The following is a 22,513-nucleotide window of genomic DNA, read 5'->3' as shown; positions in this document are numbered from 1 at the left end:
AACATGGATACACCACAAAAGAACTGGTTTGGGGAGAGGAGGGACCAAACTAAGGACGGAAAGTAGTAAGGATAGGAAATAAACATGACTGAAAATGGTATGAGGTATTCTGGTTTGCTCACGCGGCCTTGTTTTTGTCGACGCGACGAACCTCTCGGGCATGACGTTTTCAGGGTCACCCCACAACTTCGGATCGAAATGGACCGCGTGGGTATTTGGGATGACCGTGGTAATTTGGGGGAGTAACCGAGGATGTCGACATCAGCTGTAGTAAAGTGAGGTTTCCACAGCCAGGAATTTGTATCCCGGCGAAGTGTCTCTATGATGGCCGCATTGGTTTAGTATTCTGGGTTCAAAAGCGTTTTCAGCTTGTAGACGTACACATGGACTTGACTCAAGTCGGGATTGTCCTTGACGTCACATACGTTTATGCTTCGATTTCGTTCGTCGTCCAGCGCCCAAACAGGACGCTGAGAAGGAAGAGCTTTGCACTGTGATTGGGTACATTGTGCACGACCTGTGACCGCAAGGTTGAGAGCACTTCCTGTTAGCGAAGCGTTATTGAAATTATTTAGTTCGCCGATTACAATGCCTTGGCACGGGCAAAGTGTCAGCTATATGATAAATACCGGTATATGGCCTTGGTGTGATCAGCGATACTTAGTGAGAACATAAATTACCTCACTTAAGTATCGCTGATCACTACGGAAGCGAAACCGTGCCAGGTTTTTAAAGTACACATTTTTATTGCTAAATAACGCAACATTATTGCGAAATATGGCAATACTTTTGCGAAATTACGCCGATTAGCTTGTTGTGATTACTGTTGTTTCGTTGATTGTGTAGGCCTTCATGGTTAATCATCCGTAAAGGAGCATGAGGTTTAAAACCCTTGTAAGCTTTTACTTTTCTCTTGGTTTAAGGCATTCTGACATTTTATGCTTTCTAGCTGTGAATCACCGTGTTATTGTAAGTTTAAGAACATTAAAGCGACGTTTGTCGCAATATGGACTATTTAGAAGAAGACTTGTCGACATAAGTCGTCCATAGTCGATGTTGCTCTTTTTTTACCGGAGCAAACACAAGAGTCTGGATTTCAAAATGGATACCGATGGGTGCATTGAACAAAAGTGCTTATTGGCAGGATTCACCAGTTCAAGATCAGGGCCGTTTTCCAATACTCGACTTCGTCTCCGTCGGAGGCTTCGTTCCCAAAACCAATCCCCGAGTGTGGGAGTGAAGCGTTTAAATTACATTGGATTATGTAATTGTTGGCTTTCATGCATTTTGTTTCATGTTCTACGGCACTGTTAGACTGATCACTGCTCTTACAGCTTCAAATCCAGCTAGTACTAAAAAGAATTGAAACCTGAGACGGAGCCGAAGTTGAGTATTGGTAAACGGCCCAGAATGTTGCCTCGTTGCTCTCAGTTTTGGACGGCTAACAATAGAGGGCGCTTTCTTTGTGTATGCGTATTTTCGCGAAACTATTGCGTTATTTCGCAATAAAAAATGTAGGCCAAGTTTAAAAACCTGACACGGTCGGGCCTCCATAGCACGTCACGCCACTTTAGCATAACGAAAAAGAAACACGAGTGTATTATAGTGCTCGAGTGAAGTCACATAAGTAAACTGTACCGGGTTTTAATGGCCCCGTGGACGCTGTGCTTCCAGAACCAACGGACCTTTGGCCATCAGGGATAACGGTGGGTATAACACCAGAGTTTATTACACATATCTTTTTACGTTGTTCATAGTCGCCGAGAGCTTTTATGTGTACGTACATATTCTCAGCATTTTATCACATATTTGTAGATCCAGAATAAATTGAAAATCTGTGTATTTATCAAACAATGGCAAAAAAGTCGTGCATAAACACTCTGAATGTATACTATACGGATTCATACATTCACAGCAAATTAAATGAAAATCGGTTAATTGAACTTAGAAATGTTAGCTTACAGTAATTTCGCCACAAACGGCACATGGACTTGGTTCCCTCTCCTGTTCGTTAGCCAGGCTTCGTAGCAGTCTATACATGTATTAATGCATACCCCGTACGAGGTAACCACTTGCTGAATCAACAGTCGATTTCATTATTTCGTACACACCGTCGTTAATGTAAATTTCGGAAACCAAGTCTTCAAACAGCACCATTATGGTTCAAATCACGGTCATTTAGTTTTTCCATTTACAGTTTAGAAAGGAATATCCACTCATTTTCGATAACAGCCAGCCTCAAATATGTGCAGTTTACACTTGCTATTTAACCTTTTGTGCGGGAAAAAAGAAATACGATTACGTTTCATTCGAAATGAAATAGGTTTACAGAACAACGTTACAGTAATATTTACTCTCTGGCTGTTTCATCCTTTTAAATTTGATAATAAACTCGGGCTAACTTTTCTTTGAAATGGCATTTTCAAAAGTCAAAACTACTCTCTAGATGTTGACCCACTAAATTCTGATTAATTGCACTCTGCATATGTTTAAACAATAGCATTTTCGTTATAGCATTCAAACACGATTTGTTCAGTCCTTAATACTGTATACATGTCCAATTATTCCCAAAATACTAGATACATAGAATGATTCAGGTTTGTCAACACCATACTTCTCAATGACGTTATGAATATTCAGTGTCCAATACATTGTAAAATATTAATAATCAAGAAATTCTAACACCATACATGAACATGATGCCTTTCAAAGCAGTTTGATATACGGCATATATACCTTGTAACAAGAAAAAAAGAGTGGTTGAAGTTGGCCTTTCGCTCTCCGAATCCCAAATCAAACATGTTGTTTTTTCATCTAAGTTCTGGGGTCACTGATCGATACATGTGACCAAATCACACAAAGTGAGACTGCTGGCCGTTTTATTGAGTCTCCTTTATCCTTTCTTTTTCTAAATTGGAAAAAACAATTTATGCCTTTTGCTTGGACGTGTCACTCAGTTTCGTATACAATGACCTTTCATAGGAGGGTGAAAAATGTCGCAAGTAAGTTCCTGTTGAGGGAATCTTTCGCTCAACTTGCTCAGTAGCGACCTCCAAGTCCCACTATGAGCGCTTACAGGACTCCAGGATGTACAAATACGCATAATTACGTCTTTTCATACCAAATAACAGCTTATTGCTTGCACGACTACGACACTATATCAAGCCATAACGCATGTATATTGACTGGAGGCTATGGCCTGGCAACTTTTCAATAATGTTTCTGTTTTTCCCAAAGTGATGTCATTTATTTGCCGTGATGTTTACAATGTGCAAGTCACCATTGCTTTCTGTCTAGTCTCTTGTTGTCGCTTGCAGTCGAAAATACGGCGGACTGACCCACAACCACTGAGATTCCAATTTTGGGATCGGATCCCCATCCGGGAGTTTGAACTTGAATTTCTGGATCAGAGTGATGTAGAATAGGAAGAACTGTTTCTGCGACAGCTGCTCTCCAACACATGACCTGCGTCCTGTGTGCAAAACGTGAAAACAAATATTTTACCGGTAACTTTGTTTTCCACTGCAGTCATTTCATTTTACAAGTTGGCACTTTATAAGGCTGGTTATGTGTACAAGTTTGCAAGATTACCCACGAAGAACAAACTCGAACAATATCAAAGCTGTCCTAGAACAGTTCCCAAACAATGCCGTGGTATCACTTCGTGCACAAGATTTCAAACGGGTTCAGTGGTTGAGAAGGCAGTTGGGAACATCGTAAGGCCTTTTTTAAAAAGTTAATTCAGATCTTCCACACTGACGTATTTGCCAGATGTTTGAAAGTTAAAAACTTGTAGGGTTTCCCAAATCGACAGTGTTGTTTGAATGATTCGGCGCGAACAAGTTCCTGCATAAAAGACGCTAAAATGATGCACTTACCTTCCTGGCCTACAATATTCAAGTGACTTAGCGCATCAGATACGGCCCCCGAATGGCACGTGTTCTAAATCGACTCTTTGGTGGGGTCATTCAGGGATACTTAAATGATTGAAAACTTTGCAACCTCTCTGTCAGTCTTTAGATGACTGTGGGGGGCAGTTTGGAAAGACCAAGGATTTGTTACATCTTAAAACTTGTCTATATGATAAGCATTTTTGCAAATCGTAGCACACAGATGATTGGAAGCATAGATAAGTAACCAAAACCACACAGGCTCCTTTGGGGGGTGGGGGTCGATGAAAAGGCATGTAACATGCAATACCGCCTGCTCATGAGCATGACGCCAACTCAGTAATGACTTCTTATTCTGGTAGTCAATTTAGTCTGTATTGAAAACAAATCTTGTCGTAGTTGTCAAAGGTACAAACCGGTTGAATAGGGCATGAAGTAATCCGGTCGATTGATCCGGCCGTGTTTGTCGATGAACCTCTCAGGCTTGAAGTCTTCCGGATCATCCCAAAGCTCGGGGTCGAAGTGAACAGCGTAGATGTTTGGAATGACTGTCGTGTCTTTAGGGATCTTGAAGCCTAAAATCTCAACATCGTCAGCGGTGAAGTGTGGGACCAGAAGCCAGAAGGTGGTGTCCATGCGCAGGGTCTCAAGGATAACGGCTTCCGTGTACGGCATGTTCTCCTTGTCCTTCAGGGATGGCGGACGGTCCCCGATGACATCTTGGATCTCCTGGAAGACGCGCTGCTGCACCTCAGGGTGGAGAGCTGTGGCCAGCAGCAGGAAGAGGAACAGACCTGAGGCCGTGTCTCCCTGGTCGGGGATGAAGAACCACAGCATCCACAACAACTTCTCGTTGGTGAACTCCCTCAGGTCGCTGTTGGGGTCGCCTTTGGCCAACTCGATCAGACACGAGTCGATCATGTCTCGCGGATTGTCCGGGTCCAGGGTCGCCTTGTGGTAGTCGACGTGCTTCTGGATGAACGCCAGCAGTTCCTTGGTCATCATCTTGCCCTTGCGCAGCCGGGAGTTGAGACCGAGCCTGTCGTAGAGGGGCAACAGCGGCTCCACGTTGTACAGCTTGAAGATCTCAACGTACCACTGCAAGATGTAATCCAAGATAGTGGCAAATTCCTCATCGTCTTCCTCATAGGTGGTATTGAGAATCATGGAGAAAGTCGCGTTCAGGAAACACAAACTTAAAGGTCGACCGGGCTCGAATGGCTCCCCGCCTCTCTTCTTGAAAAGCTCGACCAGGCGATTAGCTTCCCGAAGGATGACATCTTCAGAGCCAGAGGTACCGTAGCCAAACTGACGCACGGTTCGTACCATGTATTTCTTCTCTCTTTTCCAAGTCTCGGTGTAAGGCTCCAAGAAGACACCTAAGTCCAACGTGAACAATCGGTTAAAATCTAGCCAAACAAGTACAAAAATTATTTAGGCCTACTATGCAAGAATCACGGGATAGCATTTAAATACCATTACCGTCCCCAGAGCTACCGAATGGCACATACATGTACATGTGTATCTAATAATGTGTATACGTGTATGTAATAAGGTACATACGTACATGTACATGTAATAATGACGTAATGTCTTCGAGCCCCAAGGGACAGAATTCCTTTGAAAATATATGTAATAACACTGATCAACACTTTCGCTTGTGCATGACACGTGCGAACTGAATGTACACATCGGGCACATTCGTTGATCCAGGACCTGTTTGTTTTGTACAGATCTGGATCTTGATCTATGATCCAACAGCTATCCATTCGGCGGGTTCTGGAGTCAGTGAACCAACGTCGGATCACTTATCCCCATCCGAATCTATGTGAAATAAACAGGCCCTAAAGCAACAAGTAATAATGCGTCTGTACCTGTGACATACATGAACTTCCTCACAACATTTTCGTGATAGGATTAGGCCGTCCTTAGAGTTGGGGACCAGCCACATATATCAATACACAGAATTCTTCCCAATAATTGAGGTACTGTTGCTCGCTGTCACAAGAGCTGTACATATGTATAGAGGGATCGGCGGCAGCTTAAAAATCAGTCACATCGGCAATTCACAGTTTCACTTTTTATGAAAATTAGTTATACTCAAAGCAATATATTATGTAAAAACTAAATAAAGATTGCTACCGCCGCCAAAAGCACGAGTTGTATTTCTCCTGCATATCAGGCAAATAAAAACAAAAGTCGTCGGGAGCATCCAGTAGAATACTGTTTTCATGATGTATTTTCAAGATGTAACAGAAGACTGTTTTGATGACGTCACACTACGGCCCTGCAATTTATGACTGTTTCATTACTATTCAGGGGCGAACGCTCCCGGACAACGAAATGATGTTTGATGTAGCTTGGTCCACGGGCAAACACTGTCTCAGTTCAAGAATACACGGAAGGACTTTGTCTTTTAATTTCTACCCGAACTGAGACAGTGCCTGTCTGTTCCTTGCTCTATGGACCAAGCCACATCAAACGCAACGTGGTCTATTGCAAGTGTACGATACTGCATGTACTCAACTATCCGCTACGTACATGTAAAAGTTCTGGCGATGACGTCATCCACTCAGCCTGGGAGTGCGAACTGCCAAAGGGATCTTTGTGGGCAGGGAAACGCAGGATCTCTTTATTAATTTGGGGGTCACAAGCAAAGGGGAACCATTAAATTTATGATGTTTTTTAAATGGTTACAGATTTATTGTTATTTTGAAATACTTCACGTGAACTAAATGCTTTCAATTTCTGTTATCCTTCAACCATTCATCATCAGCATTTCTGAGAATCAAACCAAGACCTATGCACTAAGGTTTTCACTTGAAGTTTTCTTAATGCAACCATACGTCCAGTTATTCTCACCATGTAATATTTGTCAAAGAGATTCAATCCTCTACAGTCTTTCGAGATTTAGCAGTCAGAACTTTTCCAAAAGGAATCCAGTTAGCACGCAGTGTACAGCAACCCTCTCAGTCTTTGTTGTTGAATAAAGTCACAGTAAAACACATTGTCAAGTTTCCTGTTTTGACTGCCTTTTGGTTATCCCATGCTATGGTTATCTCCTCTATAAGCCGCTACTTGATGGCTGCAGCACATCGACATGTTTGATAGTGCTGGCCGTGGGCTACGCCATTCGGAAGGCTTTACGTCCAGAATTTAGCAACTTACCAACATTTCGATGATTTTCATTGATGTACGTAAATGGCCACACGCTTGGACGGTCAGAGACAAGAGCCGACTGCTTCACAAAGGCATCTTTAATGGACTTGTAGCTGTTTAAAATGAGCATACGCCTGGCGGAAACACCAAAAAAGTCATGACAATATATTCACAAGGAGACAGAATGGGAGCAGGGTTTGCTTTATTATTATTCAATGTTTTAACAAGAAACGTTCCACAGTGATCGGTTTCTTTTTCTTACACAACTCAACCTTTGGGGAGCGATATGGACGATTCACAATAGTGCGCCTCCAAGAGTTTGCAACACGTTGGCCAATCACAACGTGCGAAATTTGTCGACCCAGAGCGCTTTTGAAATGAGTCGAGAGATTCCGCTCGTTGTGATTGGCCAACGCGTTGCAAACTCTTGGAGGCGCACTATTGTGAATCGCCCGTATGCCGTTATCCTATCAGATTTCAAGTGTACCAGTACAAGTGTACAAGTATTCTAATCAAGGGCCTAAATTTATTTGCATAAAAATGAAATGGTAACCCGTCTAAATTTTTGTTATTTTTTGGCTCTTTCAAAGGAGTGATGGTGAATTCGCTCGTTCAGTGATTTTTTCCCCACAATTGGGAACGGTGAAATAAGTGCTACTCTGAAAAAGAACAGCAAATGCGGTGTTCAACTAATATTTTTTCAAATACTTTTTTACTACCAGTTTTTACATTGTAAACAATCAACATTTAACACAGTAGTGTATGCTAGTGTATTTTATTGGTGGCTTGAGTTGAGCAATATGGTTAGAAATTTGATATTAAAAATTTTAATTTGCTTAATACATGTTTGTTGAATTGCACTTAACGGTGGTGTACACCATTGGTAAGTCCCAAAAATCGGACTACCATATAATTCTGAAATATCTTATTTGAAAGAAAGTACATAACAGTCTCAATCAGTAGGGTAAAAATTTCTCCCCTGAAAGAGTGGATGAAAACGCTAAAATAGGATTCCCTCTGCCAGGCTCTGGGTCGCTTTTCACTACAAACGAGAATAGCCCCACTTTTCAACTAGAGAATTATAATTCCAATTTTTTTCCCTAGGCAATTACTCCATGCAACAACCAACGAACATAATCCACACAGTATTTGGTCATTAAGCAATATGGAGCTGGGACCAGAGGGCAATCGAAGTGGGTCATTGGTAGTACAAGGACTGTTCCCTGTATATGTTGATGACGTCGTGCTAATAAATATTTTACATGTATAGTACAGTACACTGACGACAGGAGGCTCAACGTTCTGTACTGTTTATGCATGTACATGTACAGTACATGTACATTCACATTGCTGTTCGTAGAAGCAGCCCTTCAGCATGATATTTAGGAATTGAAACTGAATTTCCGAGAACTCATTTCCAGTGGGAATGTTGATTCGTCTCACTGCTGCTGGTAACTAGGGTCGATACAACAGAGTTTGCATGTTAACTTGCAATGCAAAAGATTTTTATCATCAAAGCAGGGACATGCATGGACCATGGAGGTGTGATTCTACCTCCATGCAGGGACATACTGCAGTGCAACCATAAATTCGACAGTTCACAGTACATCCAGCATGATATATGGCAAAGGGCGACCCCCCCCCCCATTTGACACACAAGCCATATACATTGTACCCCAAGGCTATTGCGCCTACTGCGCCCCCCTGGAAATCTGAATTGAATTCCAAAGATTCCGTCAACACAAAAGAAGACACAATAGAGGGGGACATTTGCCACATGTCACGCATCAAAATTACTAGGAGATAAAAAGGAACAAGGCAAAACTGCCTACAGTAAATTCAAACCATGCTAGCTCTTTGGGATGTAAACCGTCTGCCAGTGGAAACCGAATGATAAATACACCGCCGATACAAAGCAAGGCTCAAGCCAGCCAGGCGACAAGGCAGTTAGGCGAAACAAATACAAAAAAAAACATGCTTCTCGTCCCCGCCCGCTTCCTTTTGGGAGACCGCCTGGATTTTGAAATTATTTTTTTATTTTTAAAATATGCTGTAAAAAAAAAACCACAGAAAAAGTCCACCAATTCATCGGAAAATAAATACTTGCGAAATGAGTGACTAGAAGTTTTCAGTATAGACTCTGTCAGTCGCTTAGTAAACCACATAAATTGAAGCGCGATCGCAAAACACGTCTTCGTGAGAGTCTAGAGCAAGGCAACTTCACCCAAATGTGTTCGCACGTACTGTTATAACTGTACAGTACGTACAAGTTCTAAAGGCGTTTCTAAACGAATGGGTTAGGATTGGTATTCGGTTTCGCTGATTAAAGCCAGAGCCTCGCATGCTGTTGTTACGAATGCTGCATCAAATGGCAGGGATCAGCGAAGCCGCCGACTCGTCTAACCCACTCGTTTCGAAAACGCCTCTCAGGCTTGAGCACGTGTTTAAAGAATTGGCTCGCGCGGCCGTAGCTGGTTCCCGATTCCATTTTCATCGATGCATTCGGACTTACAAAAAAATTGCAGGGGAGGGGGAGGGCAAGTCTAGCGCGGCTAAATCTAGCGCGGATTTTTCTGTCACTCATGCACATGCAAGCGTACTCATCATAAGCCCGCATCTTGTTTTGTTTGGTTTTCGTTTGCATTTCCATACGAACCAAAATAAAAGTTATAAAACCGTGGTATACACGGACAGTACTTGACGGAATGATAACACTTCGTGGTCTTTTCGCTGCATTTGCGAGTGGGGAATTCGACCGTAGGTGAGCCGATTGGTGACCGGCACCAAACGACGCAGGCCAGTTGTCACTTGCAGTATATGATTCGATTTTGATATTGTGAATTCCACTCACATTGTGCCATATTCTTGCAGATGAAGCGATCCAGATAAAAAGCTAAAGCCTAAGTAGCAGTACCCTGGCGTGTCGGTTAGATGACCCACGCTGGTGCTTTGTTTTGTTTTGTATGACCCATGCCATATTTTTAAAAGAAGGAATATAATGTGCCATGTTCGGTAGATGACCTATACCATTTTGTTTTGGTCGTTGTACGAAGTATGGGATTCCAGGTAGATCAACGCACCAACATCCATCCAAACTAAAGGTGTGAACATGTGGCTGTATACGTGGTTATTGTTTGGAAATTGTGTGAGTGTTGTGGATTGTCCCTTTAAAAATTACTCAACCAAAACAAATCTTCACTTTTGGCGGATAAAGCAAATGCATCTAAAACTGTTCATTTTTGCAGACCAATACAACACTAAACGACACTGTAAATTATGTTCAGTTTTTTGTCCAACTTATCTTTCATTTTAAAAAATGAAATTTTAAAATGGTGGCCATTTTGAAAAATAAAAAAATACCTCTCTTCCTCCTTTTTTAAAGAATATTCCAGACGAGAAACATTTTCGAAATTCGGCCTGTACGGATCAAGGGCACCATGACGGCCCTGTACGTGCGCCTTTCACTCCAGCTTTCCAACCCCCCCAAATTGAGAATTTAGAGAGACAGAGAGAGTGAAGCTTTTTGAGTGTGTCTGAACGTTGATATTTGTATTTTAATGGCACATTTTCGGTAATTCTTAACTCCCTAAAACTAAAAGTAGAGTCCCGAATTTTTCGTAACTCGTAAGTCCTTAGCAGAATGCCCCATCCGCCCCGAGCTGAAATGCACCTCCAATCGGTGAAAGAAAGACAGGTGGTTACAAGCAGGTTCTCGCCCGCGTTCTGCGGCTTGTTCTCGTATCATTTTCCTAACAGCTCGATTTGTTATTCGTGGGTCGGCCGCTCAAACACCGGGAACAAACAACATGCGGCATGGCGGCGTCTAGTACGTAATTCGAGAGTTAATGTTCGAATAACTGGTTTGAATTCTTTTCTGTTTAAACAGAAGAATTCATTTCTGTGTTATGAAAAACAATTATGTTAATCTTGCAAAACGTCCCATTGTATCTGGCTTTGGAAGCCATCTCTCTACTTTTTGCAGCTGTTCAAAAATCAAAATCTCACAAGTTTTTCCGTATGATCCTTTAAAAACCTGACGAGGAGATGGTGTGTGATCCAGGTCCCAGAACAGTGTTCTTCAGTCGTGTTCCCGCCATTCGAGCGCGAGAACAAGAGACCCGTGTCAAGAACGGGCCGCCCGAACTCGACCTCTGTTACGCGAACTCCGCATGCTCTGCGTCAAACGCGCATATCAGGCGCTTATGAGATGAGTACCCCCCCCCCAAAAAAAACCCCAAAATAAACAAACAAAGAAACAAAACGAAGTAAAAAACATGTCCTCTTTTGTTCCGCTTGGAGCGGATTGTATGTCTGTTGGAAATCCATCCTGCCTGTGATCTGGCGCCACGGACGTTTGCAGTGCGTGCAAAAACAAACAGAAACATGTGATATCGGTACATGGAACACATCAAGGACACTGACTAGTCTATGAGTGTTGTTAAATTAAACCATGAAAAAAGAAAGAAATTGGGCCATAGATATCAGATATTATATGGACTAAATTGGGGGAGGGGTAACCCCAGAATCGTGGGGTCTACGCAAGACTTACTTTCCCAAGTACAAAGTCAGCGTGAACATGTCAGGGTGGTACTGTTTTCCAATTCGGGTGATGTTGGCATTGGTCTGTCCGGAATCCGGAGCGATCAGCGGAGAGTTACCGATCAAGGGCCAGCCCCGAGGCCCGGGCGGGAAGGTGTATTTCCTCCAGTACGTCAGATGCCGCCACACCAGAGCCGTCACAAGGAAAGTCGCGACGAGGCATAAGAGGAAAACGCCGGACGAGCTGTTGCTCGCGCTGGTCAAAACGGCGATTACGTTGTCAACGACTGCCATATTGCTCAAATCGTTATGTACGATTGTAACCGTGAACTGACGATAGTATTGCTTAGGGATCTTGTGACAAGTCCAAATTGCGGTTAAACGGGAACACCATGCACTTACTGGCGGTAATTCCTACTGCGTGGCGTAAATATAGACAGCGAGCTTTGTATGATATATACATGTATATTGTATGGCGCAGCGAACTGTGACCTCATGTGGCCTTCATATATACATTAACGCCACATGTTCTCCAACTGATTTGCATATGATTAAAGGCCCATGCATGCACGGGGTCTCTATCTGGTTCGTAAGGGTACAGTCCACTAATTCAAGCCCCATTGAAAACAGTGTAAAATCAGTACTGTTCAGGGCCCAATAACACGCACGCCAACATCCCTGAGATTTCTGAAACACAAATGAAATTCTTGCCTGGTCACTTATCTTTCAATTTCTTTTCAATTTTTTGTGGGTTAACCAATTACATTTTTAATTGTTGCCACAAAACAAAATCACCCCCCAAACAGTGATTTTCCGAAGTCTGATTGCAGCCATTTTTAAGTGGCAACACTCAACTTTCTGGGGCACTTAGGACCATTTTTCAACCGTAGTTTTTAGCCATTCTGCTCTCGTGTGAAAGCTCGAAGACCCAGGGAGTTGATCCTGGTAAGGATTTACACAATCACACCATTTTGGGGGCCAAACAATCTCCTTTTTCAAAAGATACTGTGGGGGGTACTTTTAATGCCAATGAGCTGGCCAGAAACTCTCACTTGAATTAGTGGTCTGCACCCGTAAGTGACTTTGTCATAAATCGGACGCGCCACGATTCCCATACCCCCATTGGACGATCGCAGAAGTTACGCGTTAACTTCCGGTTCCATGGTTCCACAAAAACGGCGATCAATGCATGTAACCCTATGTTATGGAATTCCATATCTGCCGTTGCCCGTCGCCCGTCGTCCGTCGCATTTTGCTTTTTGTTGTGTCCCAATTCTGCCATTTACCAGTTCCAAACATGCCATTTTCCGTCGTGCGTCGTCCGTCGTGCGTCGTCCGTCGTACGTCGCCCGTCGTGCGTCGCCCGTCGTCCGTCGTGCGTCGCCCGTCGTCCGTCGTGCGTCGTCCGTCGTGCGTCGCCCGTCGCGCGTCGTCCGTCGCCCGTCGTGCATCGCCTATCAAATGGGTTGCATAGGACATGCAAAAGCCGTTTTTTAACAAATGACAATGTGATGATTCCGTTCACTTCTAAAGATCTTTTCCAAATAAGGCAAGTACAAATCCCACCTGCAAAGCATATACTAGTCACATAATTAATTCCAATAATGCTAGACTACCCCTGCCCCTTGACAAGAAAATATCGCCTCTCTGAAAATTCAACCAAGTGTTTTTTGGGGAAAGACATTTTCAGCAAAAATGTTCCGGCCAACTTATCCACAGTGTTATTCTAATTTGCATACTGTAAAAATGTGCCGACTTGTTTTCATCAAATTCCAGGAAGAAATCTGCCAACCGATACAGATATTCTATCTTGTCCTCTCAATTTCACCTTGAAATCCAGAAATACTAGACGTGCTGTGGATAACAAACTGTTAATTAAATGTATTGTTAAGGGACAATTACCACTTGGTTTAAGTTTCAGAAAATATGACGTGTTGGTTTTTGTGGGTGTGTATGCCATGGAGGATAGAGCAATGAGAACAGGTTGTCCAGCACATCAGCATTATTTATGGGGCTAACAAGTAACGTTACTTGTTACGAACGGAATGTAAATAATAGATTATTTAGAGTGTTTGATTCCCAATAGTTTTCATAAGAGACGAACTGATTCAACATTATTTTGAGGGCGGGTATACCTATGATGAAATCTGCTGTATACTCCAAATTAGATATGATTTTATTTGCGGGTTGGCTCACAGAAATCTTTTAAACAGTATTTTAAACAGTAATTATTCACATCTTCTCCATAATTACAATGAGCAACTGCTTCTAGTAAAGCTGGATATTACTCAAGTAATGCTCGTCTAAATCTGAACCATTTATTTGGGAGCTGTAGAAAGGTTGCTCATATCGGAGCAAAACACTCACGAACGGTTAGAGAGTTGTTTCTGTGAAGCTGCCCTCTCGGGAATGATCGACACTCAACGCTAGCGCTGCAGCTGGTCGATTTATATAGACTTTTGGGTCCGCGTCTTAGCCAATGGGAGCACTGGATTAAGGTGGTTATGAATAATTCATACATGTAGAAAGTCTATGGGGATTTTGTACACCCTTGGTCCTCGCTGACTTAGTTTCTGGAGAGCGATAAGGTCTCAGAAGTTTGGGAGCGGGAGGGTGAAACTGAAAGGCTGTTCGTGGGTGAGCTACGGGGCGACGATGGAAAGGAAAGGGTGAGCCTTTCTGGATACATTGGGTTGTGTACAACACTTCATCTCTGGATGGCTAGGAAATCTACACGTAATTCTTACGGGGTAAAACTGGGGGTGAGCGGAGGTAATTGACCTCGCTGTGCCGTGACCGGACGCAGGCTTTCGGGGTGTGGTTTAGCGGGACACATACGGTATGAGTTGGGGGTCTGTGTGGGTAGAATGTACGGGTTATATGTGCGACCGACAGTAGGATCGACTCCGAGGAGGATTTGGGGGAAAATGACTTAAGTTGGAAGTGTGCTTCGGAGTTGCAGTTCAAGGGCATGTCGCAGCATAGAGCAACGGGGTCGCGCGTGGAATGCAATGCGCTGTGTACGATCCGTATAATCTACGTGTAGATGGTCCTTGCACGCTCGCTGTGGAGTACATGTACAATGTACATGTACATGTAATAAGTGGTGTGTTTAGTAGCGTGTACACTATAATCCATATGCATATAGGGGAACAGTTTGTGGGAGCGTTACACCATGTTTAAATTTCGTCTTTGGTCGCCTGCATTTTGTTGAAGAAATAACGGTACAGTTACCATTTGTTGTTGTGTAAACACAATTCGATTTTGTCTAACTGCATCCACAGATAAAACGATTTCGTCATTTTGAGATCAATAGTAGGCCTATTATTTAATTCAAATTCGTCGCATGGTTGGATGGTATCTGCATGCGGTATTTTTACATTTTATCGTTCATTCCTACTTTAAACATATCGACTTAATTTCTGTATGTCTGTTTAGCATTCTGTAACCTAAGAGAAGTGAAATTATATCTCTTTTATACACAATTTGTGCGCCATCAGTTGAAAGAAATAAGGTATATACCGTCCATAGGCAATACTTTCCATCATATTTCATGCAAGATAAACATACCAAGAAAATTGTATTGATCCTTCAAGGAACACAGGCTAGTGGCCTCTTGGTGTTTCCCGTTGATTTCTTAAAAATACGAATAGTATAGCAAGAAACACTCCTTAGGAATTCCCGGTAAAATATTCCGTTCACAAATTCCCCCTCTCTCTGGCCTCAAATGACAACAGGAAGGGTGAACCAACGGTCCTGCATGCATTCCAAACATACGCACGCAAGCGAATTAGAAGTGCGGATGTGAGCCAACCTTACTATGGAGGCTGAGGTAGACTTCGCATATAGTTGCCGGGGCAACATTGAGTTAAAGACCTGTAGATGAATTTTGCAGACCGTAAAAGTAGTCAGTTCATGCTTCAAGCGAAAGCGAATTTTTGCCGTCAGATTAGAAAGTCGTGCCGCAAATTCGCTTGAGTTGAAAACCTTGGGCGACATTTTGCTGCAAATCCCACGTGACGTCACATTTACTTTACTTTCATATTTACCTGAAGTATGAACCGGCCTCAGTCACTTAGAACCATCGGCTTAATGCCCACTGTCACCAGGATGCCAAAGTGAGTGATATATCAAAACATTGGAATAATCAAACAAACCTAAACTACTAAGCACAATTATGATCTTCCAAATTATTTTGTGGGACCAATTCACAAAACAATGATGGCCAGTCGTGTGAGTCCAAAGGGAAGTTGTTGCAATGTAATAAAGTGCTCTTCCTTCAATTTTCATGTCAACTTTAAAAAAATAAGAGTAACACACAAACGTACGTGATGAAGGCCGGTTCATACTTCAGGTGAAAGCAATAGCGAAGCGAATTTGACATCACGACAATTTTGTAACGCAATTTCGCTCGAGTTAATGTGTGCAACTTTGCAGTGTGTGCAACTGGCTTTAACTCTTCCTAGTGTTAAGGCTAGTTCATGCTTAAGCGCAAAAGTAAACAAGAACGCAAATCCCGATGTCAGATTAATTATAAGCCAAATCCTGGAAAGGTTACCATATTTTCAACTCAAGCGAATGTTGCCGCAAATGTTTTGAGACATCTATGGTGTATTTGCGTCGCTTCCGCGTTTTCCTTAAGTACAAAAGCCAAAATAAAGCAACTGTCCTGGTGAGATTTTGTGGGCGGCAAAAGCATGTGGAAAATGAAAATCACAGCTCATCAAGCGTAAGTACGCAGCAGAAATATAACCAGCCAAGAGAAAGTGTGATGTGAGCTTTAAGAATATGCACAATGAGTATATAGAAATGGAGCTGAGCGGAATTAAACTAGGCACATTGGGAAAATCTGTAAGCTTCGTATGACATTATGGACAGTGGATTAAGTACAAGGAGAGATTCGCAGGTGGATCGAACAAGTGATAAATGCAATAACTAATTTCACTTTCACTTCAAAACAATCATAAAGGACCATTACCTGTCGTCGATTACAGAAAAAGTCACGCACGATAATGGATATACCCAGTACATGTACATATAATAGAAATCATTGACATGCTCGACTGATTACAATAGTCGCCCAGATTTATGTAACTAACTTTACATTAGAAATCAAAGCACTTTAACTGAAATTTAACCTTTAGAGGATCCACCAATTTTGGAAAGTTCTGAGTTATATTCCAGTTAAAATGCACCATACAAGTTTCTTCTATTTAATGAATTATCGAATGGTTTCTTTATATTATTACTCCATTGACACCATTCATTTGCAAAATTGCTGTGTACTTCGCACAAAGGTCTTGAATGACATCTCTTTCGCATAAATTTCTCAAACAGCAGCAAAAAAAAGCAACAAATTTATTGTCTCAAGCTACGTTTATTTTTTTGTATTGATTTATTTTACTTCTAAATCATCCGAATACAGCCATCATACAGCCAAGTGCCCCCTTTTCTTGCCAGAGCATTAGAATAGAAAAAATCATCAAAAGCAACGGTCTTGTCTCGATAAATACAACTTCATTCTGTTTGTCACTCTATGCCATGGTTTACGACCGTACCTCCCAAATTTCCACGACATGCTTTTCTGTTTACTCTCTGAGCTCTGCTTGCAGATGGTACTTGGGCGGACTGACCCACAACCACAGTGCTTCCAACTTGGGTATCGGATCACCATCCGGGAGCTTGATCTTAAACTTCTGGATGAGCGCGACGTAGAACAAGAAGTACTCCTTCTGGGCCATGTACTCGCCAAGACATGTCCTGCGTCCTGTGTATTCACGGTATACGAAAATGAGTTAGCTTCCTTTTATGTTTATTTCTTAAGTAACATGAAATAGTGCTTGCATCTGTGGAAACTATACGTGCGAGGTTACTCTACATGGTTCATAAGTGTGACATTACTTCAGTTTGAACCATGCCCATTGCACCTAGAGAAGGCTTAGTCGGGTCGGTAATTCAGCCACTGGCATCAAACATCTTTTGGTGAGCATGGTTTAAATTCTAATTTTTTCCTCAGTCTCATAATGCTACGCAGTCTTATTACATGGAACTTCTGGAGTGATGCCCGTATCCAACTAAAGCTGAAGACACTTTCCGCTCTCAGTAATCTGATGTAAGCAAATCACGGGGGCGCAAGGGGGGCAGAAAGTATCCATAAGCAGCTAACCTAACATCAACAGTAAAAGGGAGTCAATGCAGAGATATGTTTAGGCAAACTAATTAAATATGTCCTACTTTCCTCCTTTCCCTTTTTGGTTTCTTTCCACTGCCTGAGTCCCCTTTTCATCTTTCCATTTTTCCAAGGGGGGGGGTACAAGTGGCCCTAAGGGAACTGCCTCTCACCCAAAAACCCACGAGCACCAGAAAACTATAGGACGGCCCTTAATGCTTGTTCTAAGGTCTGCATTTAGGATCAGGCAGAAAGCCACTCCCAATTATTGTTGGAGTTCCTGTGGTATCTAGATCAAAGGTATTAAAATGTGTACAAACCGATGCCGAAAGGAATGAAGTAAGGTGGTCGCTTGATTCGGCCGCTTTCGTCGATGAACCTCTCGGGCCTGAAGTTTTCTGGATCACCCCACAGCTTCGGGTCGAAGTGGACTGCGTAGATGTTAGGGATGACTGTCGTGTCTTTTGGGATCTTGTAGCCGAGAATCTCGACATCATCAGCTGTGAAGTGGGGAACCAGAAACCAGACGCTGGTGTCCATGCGCAGAGTCTCGAGTATAACAGCCTCGGTGTACGGCATGTTGTCCTTGTCCTTAAGGGAAGGCGGGCGGTTCCCGATGACTTCTTGGATCTCCTGGAAGACGCGCTGCTGCACCTCAGGGTGGAGAGCAGTGGCCAGCAGCAGGAAGAGCATTGGGCCCGAGGCCGTGTCTGCTTGGTCGGGGATGAAGAACCACAGCATCCACAGTAACTTCTCGTTGGTGAACTCTCTCAAGTCGCTGTTGGGGTTGTCTTTGGCCAACTCGATCAGACAGGCGTCCACCATGTCTCGCGGGTTGTCCGGGTCCAGGGTCGCCTTGTGGTTGTCGACCTGCTTCTGGACAAACGCTAACACTTCCTTGGTCATAGCTTTTCCTCTCTGAAGGCGAGCGTTGAGTCCGAGTTTGTCAAAGAGGGGCAACAGCGGCTCCACATGGTAAAGTTTGAAGACGTCCGTATACCAATTCAAAACGGATTCCAAGACGTGATTAAACTCCTTGTCGTCTTCTTCGTAAGTTGTGCTGAAGACCATAGATAAAGTCACGTTTAGCATGCAGGAGCTGATGGATCGGCTTGGCTCAAACGGCTGTCCTTCCCTCTTCTGGAAAAGCTCCGCCAAGTGATTGGCTTCTCGAAGGACGATACTCTCAGAAGCTGGGATACCGTAGCCAAACTGACGCACGGTTCGCAACATGTACTTCTTCTCTCTTTTCCAACTCTCGGTGTAAGGCTCCAAGAAGACACCTGGGTTAGGGGTCAATTAATTTCGACCAATCAGAAGCAACAAGCAGGAAACGCGCAAACTCTCTGTAACATTTCGATTTTTGTCTTGATACTTTATCCGTTGAAGGCGCGAATGGTACTACAGTAATGTACACAGTCAAGACAGGCATTTAAAAAGAAATTTTCACTGTATCGGCAGTGTCAAAACTACCCATCGGTACCAAATATAAATCGCACCGATCTGACCGGACGCGGGTGACCGAATAAAATCAAATGCATGACGTTAGCATCTGAGCCAGGGACGTTGGGTAATTCGCCTTTGCAGTGATCGAGACCTAGCCATTCATAAATACATAGCGTCGCGCTTATAAAGTTCTGTCAAACAGGACTCACGACTTGTTTGCCCAGTTCAAGTAGCTGGAGTGTGCCACAGAGGTACGAGCCTCGAGCTTGACCAAGAGAAGGCGCAATTTTCTTAGCAACGGAGGCTCTTTTGGTTGGAACCATAGAGCTTTATAGCTCTATTGTCGGAACTGAACTTCACTCGTTCACAAACGATAAAGAAATGCACGCGTTGTGGTCACATCGCCACCAGAACGGCTCTTTTCAACCGATGAAGGGATGCTTCTGCTCGAGGCGTATATATTCTGATCAATGAAGGAGTCTGTTCGTATCATGCAACAAAACGGTGCCAAGCGAATACTAGTTTTGTTCTCGATACTGTAAATTACCCTGTAGATTTTCCAGATTTTTTTCAAGAAATAGAGACTAATATCTATGTTGTCTGAGTGTGGAACAATTTCCGACAACCACTTACCGATATTCCTGTGGTTTTCGTTGACATACGTAAATGGCCACACGCTTGGTCGGTCAGACACAAGAGCCGACTGCTTCACAAAGGCATCTTTAAGAGACTCCAAGCTGTTCAAAATGAGCATGCGCCTGAAAAAAAAGAAGGGAAACTGCAAAAAATTGTACATTTTTTTAATCTTAAACATTACCTTCTTCTCGCCGCAAAAGTTTGCAAGATGACGGAAGTGCTTTTTAGATTTTGAAAAAAAAAACAAAACTTTGGACTAACAACAGTAGTCGCGTACCAACTAGTTTGCGAAAGCGCGGTGATGACGCACATATGCACCGTAGTGATACGACCGCTCTCAACTATCCAATGGGAGGCCGCCATTTGTTCGAAGATATTAATATCTACACCAGCATTCCAATTTACATAAACGGCTACGCCCTCACTGAAGCAAGATCTCCAAGACGTTATTCACTACTGGTGCAAGAAAGAATGGGGGAAAATGCTTTGCAAACAAATGCAATCATGGCTATGATCACCGATCGTCTTGGGCCAAGACAACCCGACGGGCCGCACAAGCTTACTCGGTCCCAAGAGATTCATTCTCAACATAAATGTCGTGTATAGACTCCATTCCTCTTTTTGTCATGGTCAAGCTAAAGTAACATCAAGAATCTGACAGGGGGGTCCTCCATGTTTAAGCGCATTAACAATACCAAGTGTGCCTCAAACACAAACAAACCAAAAAAACAAAAACAAAACAAGCAGACAAATAAAATTAATAAACAAAAAACGTGTGATCACCGAGCGACTCGATAACAAGTCCAGATAGACAACCTTCCGCGTCTCTTTATAAATATGCACGTTGAACGGAATTGATAACCTGTGACCTTGACCACGAGAGCCCAGTTTCATACATTGCAGTGGGTCCTGGAACGTACGTGACCCCAGTCTCCGGGTGAACATTATATGATAAGGCAAGGTAGTGAAGACAATTAATCCATCTACGTTCAGACGAATAAACAAACACGTGAAGTAACCTTTGGATCGTTTCTCTGGCTGTCCCACCTTTAAACTAAATTATTTACTGTTTGACCATACATTTTGTGACGCACCGTTCCAAAACCTGGCCAATAATTTTGCTGTTTGAGGATTCTTAACACCACACACACTCTTCATTTAAAGGAGGTAGTTCACAGTTATCCGAAGTAACCATTTTTGTCTGCTGCAAGCTTTGGTATAGATCCGGGCAATGGTAGTTTGGGATTTGCAGTTTTCCTTAATTAATAATTTCCATAATTAATATTATAGCTTATTCTTCAGTCTGGTTTGGAAATGGTGGGTCAATGTGTATAATACGTATTCACAGGGTAGCGTCCAAAAGCGATTTCCAACGACCATCAGACTCTTCCCAATAACCAAAAAGGTTACCTTGGAAAACCTGTCTCGGTAACATCTTCAACTCCTTGATTTTTCAAGGCATGGGCGTAAATCCTGCGGGGGGGGTATCTATATCCCTCCACACTTTGACTGAGAGGAGGTGGGCTATTGAATCATCCCTTCACTTTTTCGTCGTGAGAAAAAAACAGCAGGTTATGAAGAGTTTGTGGACTTCCCAGCAGCAAAAACGTGAAGTCAACTGAAAGATATTCTATTTATAGAACGCAACAATTTGTCAATTAACACAAGAATTCCGCCCGGTAAATAATATGTTGAGAGTTCAGAAATTTTTCAGCATGAATCCACGGTTAATCACCAGAGTAGTGAAGAAAGTAATTGCGAAATGATAGTGGCTTACTTTGCTCGGCAAAATGTATCCAATTTGCAATTAGAGAGAAAATATGACAACTTTGCAAGACAACCGTAAAAGGGGCAGGTAGTAAAACATCTATAAAAAAGAAGAAGCGGACATTGGTTATCATCCAGATTCACATAAATCCAGATACATAGGTACACATTCTTTTGCGCAAGTATAATCCGTTCATGAATATCAAGTTGATTACGTCCGAACATCAATCAAACCCATTAGATGACCTGACGTTGCCCAATAACCCAACCAAAACCAAGGCAAGACTTACTTTCCTAAGTACAAAGTCAGCGTGAACATGTCAGGGTGGTACTGTTTTCCAATTCGGGTGATGTTGGCATTGGTCTGTCCGGAATCTGGAGCGATCAGAGGAGAGCTCCCGATCAAGGGCCAGCCCCGAGGCCCGGGCGGGAAGGTGTATTTCCTCCAGTACGTCAGATGCCGCCACACCAGAGCCGTCACGAGGAATGTCGCGACAAGGCACAAAGGGAAAGCGACGGACGAGCCGTTGCTCGCGCTGGTCAAAACGGCGATTACGTTGTCAGCGATTGCCATGCTCTTGGAAATGTAAACTGATCTCCTTTACTCTCGGTTCACATCAACTGTAGGCGCCGAACAACGCCTGTTTTTATAAGAGGCAGGTGAAGTTGCAACTGAGTTACTGGACTGTCAGGGTGACGACTGCAGACTGTATTGATGATGCATGACGTCGAGTATCAGCGTGCAAAATCAAGGGTCGAGTATACCAAAAACAGTCCCGGTTTGCCAAGAGTACCTGGCTAGGTCACGAACTCTCTACTTTAAGAAACATGCGTGGTTACATTTAAAATGACTAAACAAAAATGAATGGTTGGAACTTGAAGTGAGATGATGTGTTGGAGATTTGCT

General features: G+C 43.0%; 2 protein-coding genes across 3 annotated transcripts; both read right to left on the bottom strand.

Annotated features, from left to right (window-relative positions):
• Positions 1-1,701: 1,701 nt before the first annotated feature.
• Positions 1,702-14,742, bottom strand: LOC147795376 (cytochrome P450 2D9-like). Its single transcript, XM_087131982.1, has 4 exons — positions 11,599-14,742; positions 7,059-7,183; positions 4,307-5,269; positions 1,702-3,472 (listed from the first exon to the last, which is right to left on the bottom strand). The coding sequence occupies exons 1-4, from the start codon at positions 11,880-11,882 to the stop codon at positions 3,294-3,296; spliced, it is 1,551 nt and encodes a 516-aa protein (XP_086988108.1). The 5' UTR covers positions 11,883-14,742; the 3' UTR covers positions 1,702-3,293.
• On the bottom strand, positions 7,059-22,334 carry LOC110974225 (cytochrome P450 2D9-like). Of its 2 annotated transcripts, XM_087131981.1 has the most exons (5): positions 21,897-22,334; positions 19,837-19,961; positions 18,078-19,040; positions 17,147-17,355; positions 7,059-7,183 (listed from the first exon to the last, which is right to left on the bottom strand). In XM_087131981.1, the coding sequence occupies exons 1-4, from the start codon at positions 22,178-22,180 to the stop codon at positions 17,177-17,179; spliced, it is 1,551 nt and encodes a 516-aa protein (XP_086988107.1). In that variant the 5' UTR covers positions 22,181-22,334; the 3' UTR covers positions 7,059-7,183; positions 17,147-17,176. The 2 variants fall into 2 exon arrangements, with proteins under 2 accessions (XP_086988107.1, XP_022081405.1); XM_022225713.2 differs by lacking the exon at positions 7,059-7,183 and having other exon boundaries at positions 14,890-17,355.
• Positions 22,335-22,513: the final 179 nt, after the last annotated feature.

This window comes from Acanthaster planci, unplaced genomic scaffold (assembly GCF_054643075.1).
Source record: "Acanthaster planci isolate LZ-2023a unplaced genomic scaffold, COTS_SCS Contig46, whole genome shotgun sequence".
Taxonomy (NCBI): Eukaryota; Metazoa; Echinodermata; class Asteroidea; order Valvatida; family Acanthasteridae; genus Acanthaster; species Acanthaster planci.
The sequence above is the reverse complement of the archived record's forward strand: the minus strand, read 5'-3'. Positions and strand labels throughout refer to the sequence as shown.

Excerpts from the sequence above, each read along its gene's own strand:
- LOC147795376 (XM_087131982.1), bottom strand. The coding sequence starts at position 11,882 with ATGGCAGTCGTTGACAACGTAATCGCCGTTTTGACCAGCGCGAGCAAC. Across the intron at positions 7,184-11,598 it reads CTGACTTTGTACTTGGGAAA|GCGTATGCTCATTTTAAACA; the intron begins GTAAGTCTTGCG and ends TGTTTCCGCCAG. Across the intron at positions 5,270-7,058 it reads TGAAAATCATCGAAATGTTG|GTGTCTTCTTGGAGCCTTAC; the intron begins GTAAGTTGCTAA and ends CGTTGGACTTAG.
- LOC110974225 (XM_087131981.1), bottom strand. The coding sequence starts at position 22,180 with ATGGCAATCGCTGACAACGTAATCGCCGTTTTGACCAGCGCGAGCAAC. Across the intron at positions 19,962-21,896 it reads CTGACTTTGTACTTAGGAAA|GCGCATGCTCATTTTGAACA; the intron begins GTAAGTCTTGCC and ends CTTTTTTTTCAG. Across the intron at positions 19,041-19,836 it reads CGAAAACCACAGGAATATCG|GTGTCTTCTTGGAGCCTTAC; the intron begins GTAAGTGGTTGT and ends CCCCTAACCCAG.